At 38.2% G+C, this 15,272-nt stretch overlaps 1 protein-coding gene across 2 annotated transcripts in view; it reads left to right on the plus strand.

The window, feature by feature from the left end:
* Positions 1–15,272, plus strand: part of THSD7B (thrombospondin type 1 domain containing 7B) — a 751,247-nt gene that overhangs the window by 264,941 nt on the left and 471,034 nt on the right. For both annotated transcript variants that reach the window (XM_036856921.1, XM_036856923.1), the window contains exon 6: positions 14,092–14,289. In XM_036856921.1, the coding sequence (XP_036712816.1) occupies positions 14,092–14,289 (198 nt within the window). The remainder of the gene's footprint in view (positions 1–14,091; positions 14,290–15,272) is intronic.

The following is a 15,272-nucleotide window of genomic DNA, read 5'->3' on the forward strand; positions in this document are numbered from 1 at the left end:
CACATGATTTGATTAGGACCAAATTTCAAGAATCTTTTGCCATGCACCAAATGTCTTTTGGACATTTTGGACTGGATCAAATATCTGCTAACCATAAATTAATGATTTTTTAATATGTAATGGTTATACTGTAGAAATTAGATATGACTTCTGTAATCATATCAAGAAACAACAGTCTTGCATATCTATTTATTATTTTCAGATTCCCAAAGGCTGAATCACATGCTGAATTTGATGTTATAGTTCAAATTTTCATGAGGGGCATTTATGTGTGTTGTTTTCTTTTGATGTTGTCCTCAGGCTTAAAGCAAAATCTTCAACCTTTGTGTGCTTGTTTAAATTTGTAACACTATGACACTAGATATCAATTACAGGAAAAAAACTGTAAAAAATACAAATACATGGAGGCTAAATAATACACTACTAAATAACCAAGAGATCACTGAAGAAATCAAAGAGGAAATCAAAAAATACCTAGAAACAAATGGCAATGAAAACACGATGGCCCAAAACCTATGGGATGCAGCAAAAGCTGTTCTAAGAGGGAAGTTTATAGCAATACAATCCTACCTTAAGAAGCAAGAAAAATCTCAAATAAACAACCTAACCTTACACCTAAAGCAATTAGAGAAGGAAAAACCAAAAAAAACCCCAAAGTTAGGAGAAGGAAAGAAATCATAAAAATCAGATCAGAAATAAATGAAAAAAAAATGAAGGAAACCATAGCTAAGATCAATAAAACTAAAAGCTGGTTCTTAGAGAAAATAAACAAAATTGATAAACCATTAGCCAGACTCATCAAGAAGAAAAGAGAGAAGACTCATATCAATAGAATTTGAAATGAAAAAGGAGAAGTAACAACTGACACTGCAGAAATACAAAGGATCATTAGAGTTTACTATAAGCAACTATATGCCAATAAAATGGACAACCTGGAAGAAATGGACAAATTCTTAGAAAAGCACAACCTTCTGAGACTGAACCAGGAAGAAATAGAAAATATAAACAGACCAATCACAAGCACTGAAATTGAAACTGTGATTAAAAATCTTTCAACAAACAAAAGCCCAGGACCAGATGGCTTCACAGGTGAATTCTATCAAACATTTAGAGAAGAGCTAACACCTATCCTTCTCAAACTCTTCCAAAATATAGCAGAGGGAGGAACACTCCCAAACTCATTCTACAAGGCCGCCATCACCCTGATACCAAAACCAGACAAAGATGTCACAAAGAAAGAAAACTATAGGCCAATATCACTGATGAACATAGATGCAAAAATCCTCAACAAAATACTAGCAAACAGAATCCAACAGCACATTAAAAGGATCATACACCATGATCAACTGGGGTTTATCCCAGGAATGCAAGGATACTTTGATATACTCAAATCAATCAATGTGATACACCATATTAACAAACTGAAGGATAAAAACCTTATGATAATCTCAAAAGATGCAGAAAAAGCTTTCAACAAAATTCAACACCCATTTATGATAAAAACCCTCCAGAAAGTAGGCATTGAGGGAGCCTACCTCAACATAATAAAGGCCATATATGACAAACACACATCCAACATCTTTCTCAATGGTGAAAAACTGAAACCATTTCCTCTAAGATCAGGAACAAGACAAGGTTGCCCACTCTTACCACTATTATTCAACATAGTTTTGGAAGTTTTAGCCACAACAATCAGAGAAGAAAAAGAAACAAAAGGAATCCAAATCGGAAAAGAAGAAGTAAAGCTGTCACTGTTTGCAGATGACATGATACTATACATAGAGAATCCTAAAGATGCTCCCAGAAAACTACTAGAGCTAATCAATGAATTTGGTAAAGTAGCAGGATACAAAATTAATGCGCAGAAATCTCTGGCATTCCTATACACTAATGATGAAAGTTCTGAAACAGAAATTAAGGAAACACTTCCATTTACCTTTGCAACAAAAAGAATAAAATACCTAGGAATAAACCTACCTAAGGAGACAAAAGACCTGTATGCAGAAAACTATAAGACACTGATGAAAGAAATTAAAGATGATACCAACAGATGGAGAGATATACCATGTTCTTGGATTAGAAGAATCAACATTGTGAAACTGACTATACTACCCAAAGCAATCTACAGATTCAATGCAATCCCTATCAAGCTAGCAATGGCATTTTTCCCAGAACTAGAACAAAACATTTCACAATTTGTATGGAAACACAAAAGACAAATAGCCCGAATAGCCAAAGCAATCTTGAGAAAGAAAAACGGAGCTGGAGGAATCAGACTTACTGACTTCAGACTATACTACCAAGCTACAGTAATCAAGACAGTATGGTAGTGGCACAAAAACAGAAATATAGATCAATGGAACAGGATAGAAAGCCCAGAGATAAACCCACACACATAAGGTCACCTTATCTTTGATAAAGGAGGCAAGAATATACAAGGGGGAAAAGACAGCCTCTTCACAAAATGGTGCTGGGAAAACTGGACAGCTACATGTAAAGATGTATCCCTAACACCATTCACAAAAATAAACTCAAAATGCATTAAAGACCTAAATGTAAGGCCAGACATTATAAAACTCTTAGAGGAAAACATAGGCAGAACACTCTATGACATAAATTGTAGCAAGATCCTCTTTGACCCACCTCCTAGAGAAATGGAAATAAAAACAAAAATAAACAAATGGGACCTAATGAAACTTAATAGCTTTTGCACAGCAAGGGAAACCATAAACAAGACAAAAAGACAACCCTCAGAATGGGAGAAAATATTTGCAAATGAAGCAACTAACAAAGGATTAATCTCCAAAATATACAAGCAGCTCGTGGAGCTCAATATCAAAACAACAAACAACCCAATCCAAAAATGGGCAGAAGACCTAAATAGACATTTCTTCAAAGAAGATATGCAGATTGCCAACAAACACATGAAAGGATGCTCAACATCACTAATCATTAGAGAAATGCAAATCAAATCTACAGTGAGGTATCACCTCACACCAGTCAGAATGGCCATGATCAAAAAATCTACCAACAATAAATGCTGGAGAGGGTGTGTAGAAAAGGGAACCCTCTTGCACTGTTGGTGGGAATGTAAATTGATACAGCCACTATGGAGAACAGTATGGACGTTCCTTAAAAAACTAAAAATACAACTACCATACTACCCAACAATCCCACTACTGGGCATATACCCTGAGGAAACCATAACTCAAAAAGAGTCATGTACCACAATGTTCATTGCAGCACTATTTACAGTAACCAAGACATGGAAACCACCTAAGTGTCCATCAACAGATGAATGGATAAAGAAGATGTGGCACATATATACAATGGAATATTACTCAGCCATAGAAAGAAACAAAATGAGTTATTTGTAGTGAGGTGGATGGACCTAGAGTCTGTCATACAGAGTGAAGTAAGTCAGAAGGAGAAAAACATATACCATATGCTAACACATATATATGGAATCTAAAAAAAAAAAGCTTCTGAAGAACCTAGGGGGTAGGACAGGAATAAAGATGCAGACGTAGAGAATGGACTTGAGGACATAGGGAAGGGGAAGGGTAAGCTCGGACGAAGTGAGAGAGTAGCATTGACATGTATACACTACCAAATGTAAAATAAATAGCTAGTGGGAAGCAGCCACATAGCACAGGGAGATCATCTTGGTGCTTTGTGTACACCTAGAGGGGTGGGATAGGGAGGGTGGGAGAGAGATGTAAGAGGGAGGAGATGTGGGGATATAGGTATATGTATAGCTGATTCACTTTGTTATACCACAGAAACTAACACAACATTGTAAAGCAATTACACTCCAATAAAGATATTAATAAAAACCCCACAAAACTCTTCAGTGGCCAAGAGACAGATACGATGGATAAAATAAAGAAATTTAAATAATCCAAAAAATATATATTTAAAAAAAAGAGAAGAAAAGAAGCCCTTGATGGGAGCTGTAGTGAAAAAGAAGAAAAAAAATATATATATATATATATGTATATATACACACTCCAGAAAAGATGTTAAAAAAAAATCTGTAGGTCTGAGCAGTCCTGTTTTCTTTGGTTTGCTGTTATATACACATCTGCATCTTCAAATGTACATTTTTAGTGGCATCTTGACTTCTCTTTTATTGATCCTTCAGTTTTTATTGATACTGTGTTCCTTAATGGCAGTGCTAAAAGGAAATATTCATTTTACTAAGAGAAATGAGATCCAAGGATGTTCCACAAGTTAGGTTGTGTTTGCTAAGCACTAATCCCTCCAGTTATCCCATGCAAAAGAAGACCACATGGCCAAGTGCTTGATGCTACAATACTGATGCTCTCAGCTTAATTCTACCTCCATTTGAAAACTCATATTTCAGAACTCCCCAGAGAGCTCACAGGCACACATGGGCACACCCAGGTTCACACACCCATGTCCCTTGGCTTTTCTCTTTATTCTGTCTCTTTTGTTCTAAGGTAGAAGAGGAGTATGTGTATTGCGTCTAGGACAGAAAGACTAAATTTAAGTCTTTTGTCAAACAATAGAAATCTGAATCTCAGTAGAATATGGGGGTCTATTGGAAAGCTCATGCTGCTCCTGTATTAGACATGTAACCAGAATGCCCCCCAAGCCTCTTTAGCTTATAGGTACAAATAATTTCCCATTAATTCTAACACTCACGATTTGTTGTCTTGTGGTCCACACGTGTATAACTGGACTATGCAAGTCTCTTGTCGTTGTATGTGAGGCTCCCCAGGGTGACTTACCTGTTATGAGAACCAGTCCTCTTATGTTTGATGTGTGTGTCTCTGTTTTAAGGTCTCTGTCTAGAAGATCATTTGAGGCTGGACTTAGTCTCCCGCAGCCACTGTGGCCATGCCTGTCCCTGCTGGCACAATGTTACTGCATTGAGTGTTGCCTTCCTTTGCTTTCAAAGCTGGAGAACCCACACCAGGCCAAGTGGGCCCTATGTTCACTGGGGCACTTTTGGTTATAAGTGACAGAAGCCCAGTTCCAACTGGTATAAGCCAAAATAAGGGAACTTATTAGCTCATCTAGCTAAAAATAGAAGGGAAGGTAGGGTGGCATCCCAAAGTATCAAGAGGTCAACAGAGCACAGTTTCATTCTTTATCTTCCTCTTTATAGTCTTCTGTTTCTACAATCTTCTATTCTTTTCTCTTTCTATTTATAATCTATTTCTCCATCTCTTGCTTCTACTTTTCCCTTTATTAGGTTCAGTTTAAGGCAGGTCCTCTCCATGGAGCAAAGACCACCATTAATTTTCTTTCTTTTCTTTTTTTTAACCACTAAACATTTATTGTAGATTTAGTTTTGGTTAACATATGCCTTTTAGTGTTTATTTGTGTCCTTGACAGATGGATAACAAGGCAACAACAAAATTCTGTAACTATTTGAGACACTCTGATTTGAAACATCTATTTCTTAGAATTTGTTAACAAAAATTCAAGTATTAGATGTTGTTCTAAATCCCTTCAGTGATATAAATAATTGTCTTCTATTGCTTAAGAGGCAGTATTACATTCGAACCTTATTTTATGCAGTTGATGTTTGATTTAAGACAAAACAAAAAATTAGACAGCCCTATATCATCCTAATTATCTAAGCTCAATTTGTAAAATCTATTTATGATTTTACTGGGGCAGATTGTAAAAGTCTCTCAATTTCATAAAATCTTTCAGAGGTCAGTTAACATCAACATGGCCTGCAGATCACAAATTAGAGAATAAAGATAAAAATTTTGTTTCCTTGATTCTTAGATCCATTCTTTTCACACATTTTGGTTTCTAGATCTAACTGTGTCACAAAATCAATAAGCACATTTTATGTGGAGGGTTTTTTTCTCTAGAACATTGTAATAAAATCAACATAACATCTTATAAAGGGTAATATCTTATTTTTATGGTTAATTAATTTTTATCATCTTTATTGAGATATAACTGACATATAACATTGTGTAATTTTAAGGTACACAACATGATGATTTGATATATAATCATATATATATGATTACTGCAGTGAGGTTAGTTAACATATCCATCACCTCACAGAGTTACTTTTTTTTGTGGTAAGGACTTTTAATATTTTTCGCTCTCTGTACCCTTGTGTTCATTGCCACATTATTCACAATAGTCAACATATGGAACCAGACAAAATGCCCAAAGACGGATTAATGGATAAAGAAAATGTTATATATATATATATATGTATATATCTCACATATATATCATATTTATATCACATATATAGAAAGTATATATATGAATATTTTTTGGCCATAAGAAAAGAAGGAAATCCTGCCATTTGTGACAATATTGAGGAAGCTTGAGGGCATTATACAAAGTGGAATAACTCAGAGAGAGACAAATACTGTATAATCTCAATTTTATGTAGATTCTAAAAAACCCAAGCTCATAGTAATAGAGAGTAGAATGGTGGTTGCCAGGGGCTAGGTGGTGGGAAAAATGGGGAGATGTTGATCAAAGTGTACAAACTTCCAGTTGCAAGGTGAATAAGTTCTTAGGATCTAATGTACAGCATCTAATGTATAGCATGGTTAACAATACTGTGTTTATACTTAAAAGTTGCTAAGAGATTAAATCTTCAAAGTTCTCACCACACATGCACACATAAGGTAATTTTTATTGTCGATGGTAAATAAAGTAGCAAGAAGTGTCTTCCTTAATAATTTCAGGAAGAGTCCTGGAATTGAGTCTTACTGGCTGCTTTGTGTCATGTGTTCCTCTCTGACCCAGACGCGCGGGATGTGGGGCTGAACCAGCCAGGTCCTAGGCATGCGGCCACCACTGGAGGGACAACTCCATCCAAGCCTCACAAGCTGAGAGTGGGGCAGGAGCAACTCCCTTAAGGAAATATGAGGTCCTGATCCTGCAAGAAGATAGAAGCAATGCAGGGGTCAAATGTAATAGATGTTTATTAAATGCTTTGTCCCCTTTGTTCTGGCCCATAGAGTCTCTGTAACAATTCAGAAAATGAAAATGCTCCTTTTTCCCAATTCTGTGTTGCAGTTTTGGCCACTTGAGCCAAATTTTCACAAAACCCTTTGTGAAAAACTGCACTTTCAACTTTTATTTCTGTCTTCCTCTTCCATGTAACTCAGAACAGGTCCATGGAACTCATCTGGGAAACTCACAACATTCTGACCCTTTCATTCACCCCATTTTCCCAAGATGCTTTTATGCCAAACTACTTCATCATTGGCTTCTCTCCCCCTCTTGCATAAGTCAACTCTGACAAAGGCACCCTGGTGCATCGTTCATTAGACTTCACCTGTTGTGGGTTAAATTGTGTCCTCCAAAAAGATATGTTCAATACTAACCCCTTGGACATGTGAATATGCCCTTATTTGGAAATAGGGTTATTGTGAATGTAATCAGCTTGAGATGAGGTCATATTGGATTGGGCTAGGCCCTATTCTAATGACTGATATCCTTATCCAAAGAGGAAAATCTGCACACAGAGCTACACACAGAGGAGAGTGCCTTATGAAGATACAAAGACACAGAAGACAAGGAGTAGGCCATGTGAAGACAGAGGCAGACATTAGAGTGAGGCTTCTATAGGCCAATAACTACTAGAAGCTAGGAGAGAGGCATGAAAACAGTCCTTCCCTAGAGCATTCAGAGGGCGCATGGCTCTACTGACACCTTGATTTGGGGCTTCTAGCCTCCAGAATTATGAGGCAGATTTCTGTATTTATGTTACTCAGTTTGTGGTACTTTGTTTTGGTCACCCAAGGAAACTAATATACTGCCCAACTTTGTATCAGCATTTAGTTTCAGCAAGGATCCAACACTTCCTAAAATGTCAAAACTAAAGTGTGGAGAAGTAAAGAAATTATCCTAAATCGCATAGTGATTTAATAATGGCCAGGCCAGCACTAAGAACTTGCATTCCTGTCTTCTCAGTCCACTGTTCCTTCTAACACTGGCTTCCTTAATGATTTCCTCCATAAGTCTGAAGAAGTTTGGATCAAGGCACAAGTCCAACACTGAGGTTAACAGAGAAGCCCTCTGCCCATTGGCCAGTGGGAACCATTATCCATGAGAGCGAATCACTGAGCTGATGTAGGGGATATGGCATGAGGCGTGGGATTCACCTTAGCTCCAGTGCATCATCTTTGGAGAGAGAGCAAAAGTGGATTGCAGTTGTATGAGAAGGGGAGGGTATTCCAAGAACAGCTTGAGAGCACCAGGTATCTGGGATGTGTGTTTTTTGCCTTCAACAATAAATTTTTCAAAGAAAGGCTTAGCCTTTGGGGCTTGAAGGAAAGGGTAGAGGCAGTAGAACTTTATCTGAAGGTGGTAGTTTTACCAGCCACCTGCTGAGTTTAGGGGCATGTTGGGATTGATGAGAATTACTGAGGCTAAGTGACCTGCCCCAGGAACTAAGTAATCACAGACGGGACAGAGTATAAGCTGCAGTGATTGTTATTCAGGTCTGGGAGTTTGCAGTTTTATAAATGTCTCCCTAGAGTAGAGAGAATTTTTATTTGTAAGGTCTTACTAAAACCTGCCAGGACCACCTGCCTATCATCCCTCTTGGGAAGAATAAAAAATAGAGTTCTCCCTCCAGGGAAATGATTCTGTGCCTACAAGGAGTCCAAGCGTGTTATGATGAGGCTAAGTCATCTTGTTATTTCCATTGACTCGTGAGCATGAGTTCCAGGATCGTCTCAATCTAGGTCTGTCCCATGGTCCTACCGCGGGTTCTGCCAGAGTCTCTGACTGGCACAAACTAAATGTAGTTGAGAATTCCACGGAGGCTGGAGTACACTGGTTAATGCATTAAACATCACACAACTCTGGGATATGACTGAACTGTTTAGTTTCATATTTGAATTGCCTACCCTAAAGAAATGCAGTGAACCTCCTAGCAGAAATCTAGGATAGTCATATTTTCCTAGATACTTTATACTCCTCTTTATGTATGGATGGTGGAGGATTTGAGGAGGAAAAACAGCAAACCACCACGGCAAGAAATAAATGTGTAAAGTTGGAGGTAATTACTTTTTCGCCTCACTCGTCTTTTTCCCAGTCACGTGTTATTGCTTTGGTATGGTCCCTTTTGTTCACATTTTTAAAAATATAGTAGAAGAGGACGGGAAAGCATGAAATGTTTTATTATCTAATAGAAGAAATTAGTTACTGTAGAAATTATCTTCATGTGGCTGTTATTTTTAGGCAGACACCCTTCAATCAGGAATCATCTGAGGTTTGTGGCCATCAGCCATTCAAAGTACATTAGAAAATCCACCGTTGTACACAGCCTTTGCTCCTTCCATCAGGTCTGTGACAGGCAGACAAGGGGATGGGTGTTCGGCAGGTCGGTACTTGTCAAGTGAAGCTAGGACACCTTTCAGAGGAATTTAAATTGGATCAGGTTTTATCATTCATTGCTTTATATTTGATACTCTCCCAGAGAGTTATAATTAGAGATATATGAAAGAGAAACAACCTGAAAAACTTGCTGATGGATGAACTCTACCCATAGGTATAGTACATTTTAAAAAATTCTTTTTGATACATAGATTTATATGACATCCTTGTCCCTTTTCAGATATATTCTAGAAAGGCAACCTTGCCTACAGAAGTCGTTCTTAAGAGAAATTTGATGGAGGCTTCCCGATATGGCGTTACAATAGGTAACTGCTTGTGTGTTAGGACTTCAGGGAATCCTACCCTCCCTCAGTATAGTATCCCTTACCCCTACCCCCATTATAGCACCTAAAGGTCTAAAAATCCCCATAGGAAAAGACATTGTGAAACTGAGAAGCCATGACCATCTATGAACATAGTCTTTTATGCTCCGAAACAAATCAATTTAGATGACACACTAAAGTAGGAAGATACTGCCATGTTTTAGATCTTACATAACAAGGATGGGGAAAATTTCCATTTTCATCCATGCCTGCTAGAAAGATCCACCATGAATGAGAAGTCTATGAAATAATTTTGCTTTGTCACAGATCATATGTAAGGCAGGTTTTTTTCTTTTTCCTTTTTTCCATGCCTGTGTGTGCTGGGGCTGGTGTGGGCTACGCCTCCTCCTCATCCTGAGCATTGAGGGTTCTCATGCTCATGATCTTCTGCTTCTTTTTTCTGTATTCATAAGAAGGTGTCAACTTAGAACAATACTATAAGATGCTACCCTTGCAGGAACGGTTGTTGATTTCTAAAGAGCTAGAATCAAAGATTCAATCTGCTCAGGTTCTTTGACTCAGAGTTGTTAACCAGCCTCCAAGGCTGCAGAGGTGAGGAGCAAATGGAATGCTTCAAGAGAGAATAAGCTTCTGTTATCCTTGGTCAACCTGCTGGATGTTTCTTCAATCCTGTCCCAACGGAGTTAGTGTAGAGACAAGTGTTGGCATTGGTGGCTTTGTAGAAGCTCACGTGGACACTTTTGGGCCACTAGCATGTGAAGATATAGGTCCTTAGACCTGGATTGACCCTCCTGAGCCTCCTTTAATTTTTCTGTGGCTTCAATTAAAAAACATTGACCTCTCTTCTGCCACTGGCACTTCTTTCCTTTTCTTTCCCCAACCCACGAATCATTCTTTTTTAATTATCCTCAGTAGAATATGCACTAAAATAGTAGAATATATACTAAATCCTTGGGTTCATAGAGAAAAACCGTGCAAATATAGTTTCACTGAAGGTGAACTGAATCTGTGGGCAGGAAGTGATTATTAGAACTCCTTCTTGCTACTCAGTACCTAAAGTCCTGATATGTAATCTGCACAGCTTTATTTTAAGGAAATGATCCACTGTACCTGTCAGATTCACTGTTCTAAGTGGGGCTAGAACACGTCATACACAAGAGCTGAATTGAATTCTTTCTTGTGAAGAGGTAACAACTCAGGAAGACCTCAGCTGAATTTCATACATATCCATTTTTGTAATTGAAGTATAGTTGATTTACAATACTTTGTTTCGGGTGTACAGCACAGTTATACGTATACAATACTTTGTTTCGGGTGTACAGCACAGTTATACGTATATATGTATATATGCAGTTATATTTATGTATTTATATGTATGCATATATGTATACATGCATATATATGTAGTTATATATATGTATGTATATATATGCATATATATGTGTATATGTGTGTGTGAGTGTATATTCTTCAGATTCTGTTCCCTTATAGGTATTACAAAATATTGAGTATAGTTCCCTGTGCTATAGAGTAGGTCCTTGTTGGTTATCTATTTTATATATAGTAGTGTGTATATGTTAATACCAACCTCCTAATTTATCCCTCATACATATCCATTTAATCAGTTATGTGCCTTAGGAGAAGTAATAAGTTATCATCTAGTCTTAGTTTTCACGTATGTAAAATGAGAATAGTAACTTATGAAATTGTTTAGGGGATTTATTAATTTGGGGTAATAGAAGTAAAGTGGCTATCACAGTCGTGGTATAGGGTAGATGCTTAGTTAATATATGTGCTTTTTGACTTGTTGGACTGTATGCTCTGGGAAGAATAGATTTATGTTTTCTGTTCCTCCTGTGGCTTCCCACAGTATATTATAGTGATCTACATATGGCAGTTAATGTTTACTGAATGGTACTGTCTGATTAGTATGGAATTCAGTGAATGAAGGTAAATGATTGGCTGGGCCCAGCCACTGTGGACTTGGCAGTTGCGTACCTCTCAGAACAGAAGTACCCAGAGGAAGCCTGATGTCTATTGCAGCCATGAACACCAATGTGTGATTAAAGTTAAGCGCTAACAAGAGAATCCAAGGTTTTTGTTTATGCTAAGCTTGTGCTTTGATGTGATCCTAGCTAGAGTCAGGACAAGGGCAGCACAAATGAGTGACTGAAAGAATTTATTGACTGAGGAGACGTAATCTACAGATTTATGGCGAGATGGATGCAACTTGATTTATAGAGGAAAACTGCACCTGCCCCTCACTGGTGTTAAGCTCTAGGTAATAGGACACCCAGCATCCCTCCGTAAAGACTGCTAAGTTTCTGAGCCGGTTGTCAAACATTGTAAATCATGGAGACCCATGCCGTGTCTTGCTCAAAGATATAAACTAAACAAGCACAAGCATAAGACAATAAATAAGCAGCATATGGACATTACATGTAAGCATAGAGGTCATCCAAGTTGTGTGGCAATGAGGGCTCAGAGGTCATCCATGCTGTGTGGCAATGAGGGCTCAGAGGTCATTGTAGTTTGATGGCCCTCAAGTGTAGTTTAGAGCTCTGTATGTTTCCTGCCGCTCTTCTCAAGGTGGCCGGGGAAGGGAGCTGAACTTTCCTGCAGGTTTTATTTTGACTAATTAATGACATAGACTTGGAGGTATGAAGCACAGCAGAAGCCATCTATTGTTTTAATTGCCTCTGACCTTAATATTTTCAACGCCATGAGGATATGTTCTCTGACTGGCCAAATGATGCCTTCCCACAGGTGGTCAATCCATAAAGTAAGAGTCTGTCTTTTAAAAGGAGCTCATGGCTTAACGCTGAACCAAAAAAAAAAAAAAAAACCCGATAAAGCCCTTAGAACTTTGTATCTAAAATACTTGCCCAGCCCTGCAACATTCTAAGGGAGCTCGGCTCCATCTTGTGGCCTAAAACCTCGTGTCCATTTGTCGCATCCTTCTTGGCTACTTAAGAGGAGCCTTGTATTCTTTTTGTCTCACTACTATTTGTGGGGAAATAGGCATGGCCCTGGCAAACTGAGAGGGGTACACCTGGCTTTGTTACCTCTCATGCTCCCAAACTTATCTCTCTCCCCTCCTCTTGTGGGAAGAGTGGTGGGGTACCACAGTCTTCTGCTGTGAATTCAGTGTTCTCATGCTATCTTCCTAAAAGTCTCTTATTTATTTATTTATTTTTACCTGTCCCAAGGAATAAATGGTCATTTCTTAAGATGCTATTATGTAATAAGATTGGTTTCGTTAAAAAAAAAAAAAAAAGAATTAAAGGAATTAAATCCGTTGACTGAATTTGGAGAATTAAAGGATGGACGGTAAAATATGAGACCCATGGAAGGTAGGCCTAGTTTTTAGAAGTGATATGTCCTGAGGGCCAGAGATGGAAAACTCACAAACAAAAGGGTTGCATCTCGTTCTCAGTCACTTTTTAAAGCTTACGTGGCTTTTTAAAATGTAAATTAATTCCCATCACTTAAAAATAGACAGATGTCATATAAAAAACAAACATAACTTGGATTTCTGGCTTCTTAGTCAAAATTGGAAGATTTGACAACATAGGGTTCACATTTCCTTGTGGTAACAGTTAATGGAAACTCAATAATAGTCAAACACTTTAAAGCAAGCACACATCTTCTGTTTTACCACAGACTGTACCACTCCCTACAGTCTTGTGGTCGACCCATATCCCTCAGTTTGTACCTGCTTGACTCCTGTGACATTGAGTTTGTGACTCTGTAGGCTTGTAGCATGTAAGACCCATTCACGTCCTTATTATGGTATGTTGGGCCTAGTCCCACGGTACATTTTTAAAAGCTGAGTAATTGTCCAGGGGCCCATGTCTAGCCAGGGTGGGGAGTGCAGCCCAAAGATGTTCTGTCTTCACAGAGCAGGCTGACCTGGAAATCTCAGGAGAGTGATACAGGGAGATCTCAGGGCCTGAAACAATGACCTGGGATATGTCAAAGCATAGATGTAGTTCAGCTTAATACAGAGTAACAAGAATGTCAAAAACAACAACAAAAAGAAAATGGGGATTTATCTATGTTTAGGCTAGTTCTGTGAGTCTTCATTTATTTGTTCTGGTTTACTGATACCATTGGGCATATGCTATTTATTACTCCATTTGATTATGCCTGGCCACTCTAACTCCTAAGTTGTAAACTCTTAGAAGACAGATTTTCTGTTCCAGTTCTTTTCCCTTTTGTCTTTCCTTTCCTCTTCTCATCTCCCCATTTCCCATAAAATAAAACACATAAAAATAATACATGCTTTAGAGTTAGCTGTAGGTACACAAATAAAAGTTTCATCAGTTTCCTAGCTGCTGCTTCTTTTCCTTTGCTGGATCAGGATGGAATCCCATGAACCTTTTATTCTTTCTCATTTTAGGATTTAGAATGAGACAGCGCCACGTGCTCATGGAGTCCACAGGGCCTGCAGGGCACTGCCCTCACTTGGTTGAATCTGTTCCTTGTGAGGATCCAGTGTGTTATCAGTGGCTGACATCTGAAGGGATCTGTATCCCTGATCGTGGCAAGTGTGGCCCCGGACATCGCATCCTGAAGGCTGTCTGCCAGAATGAGCAAGGTATGACTCAAAGAAACACGAGGATTGTTAAGTAATATCTGCCAAATAACACATCACCACTCTCAGGCCATCTTCCCCAGGGAGAGAAACACAGTCTCTCCTATGCTTGAATATTCATGTTTAAGTCAAGTGACCTACTGCTGCAAAGTAAGCTGCTTTGACTTAATACAGGGCCAAGTACTCCATGACAAAAGAACACTGTCTGATTATACCTAAATGTAATACAGTGAACCCAGAGCAATCTCTGGAGTTTTTAATTCATTAAGACAAACAGAATACAGAAATTGGCTGGAGAGTCTTCAACTTATCAGTACAAAACAAGTTTGATTTGCCTTTATTGATGTTGATATGTAACATGCTTTTATATATTATTAACAAATACTGCCTTGTAAAGATTCCAGGGCTGCAGCTCCCTCCGAGTTAAAAAGAAAACAAAATGTACTAAGCTGTATCTTTTCAATTATATAACATTAGATTAGAATCAGTTCTAGACATAATGCTTACACTTCTAAAGAACCATTTTAAAATATAAGTTGTCAGGATTTACAAAACTATTAACAGTGGTGTCTTTCCTTCATCACCAAGCTTCTGGTGTGATGGTTGTGCGAAATGAAGGGTGATTTAGAAAATATATAAATCACATGGAGATGAGAAAAGTGACATTTAAATAGAGTTAAAAAAAATTCGGTCTTTTGGAAGAGTATCGAGTATGTCTATTAATCAGTTCGGCCATGAGAAGTCATGATTTATAATGCTCTTGGTGTGTGGAGTGAAACGTTTTGACTTATGGAGTAAAGAAATCTATAGAACAGAAGGAAATTTCAAAGTGGATTCAGAATGGATATTAGCATCCACACAGGGTTGACATTCAGCAATGCATTTCCTGTTCCCTTCCTTCCTCTCTCCCTTTCTCTCTCCCCTTCTCTCTCTCTCTCCCCACCCCATCTCTCTCATTCCCCACCCCCCATCACTTCCTTCTTTCT

Source organism: Balaenoptera musculus, chromosome 7 (genome assembly GCF_009873245.2).
Source record: "Balaenoptera musculus isolate JJ_BM4_2016_0621 chromosome 7, mBalMus1.pri.v3, whole genome shotgun sequence".
NCBI classification, from domain to species: domain Eukaryota; kingdom Metazoa; phylum Chordata; class Mammalia; order Artiodactyla; family Balaenopteridae; genus Balaenoptera; species Balaenoptera musculus.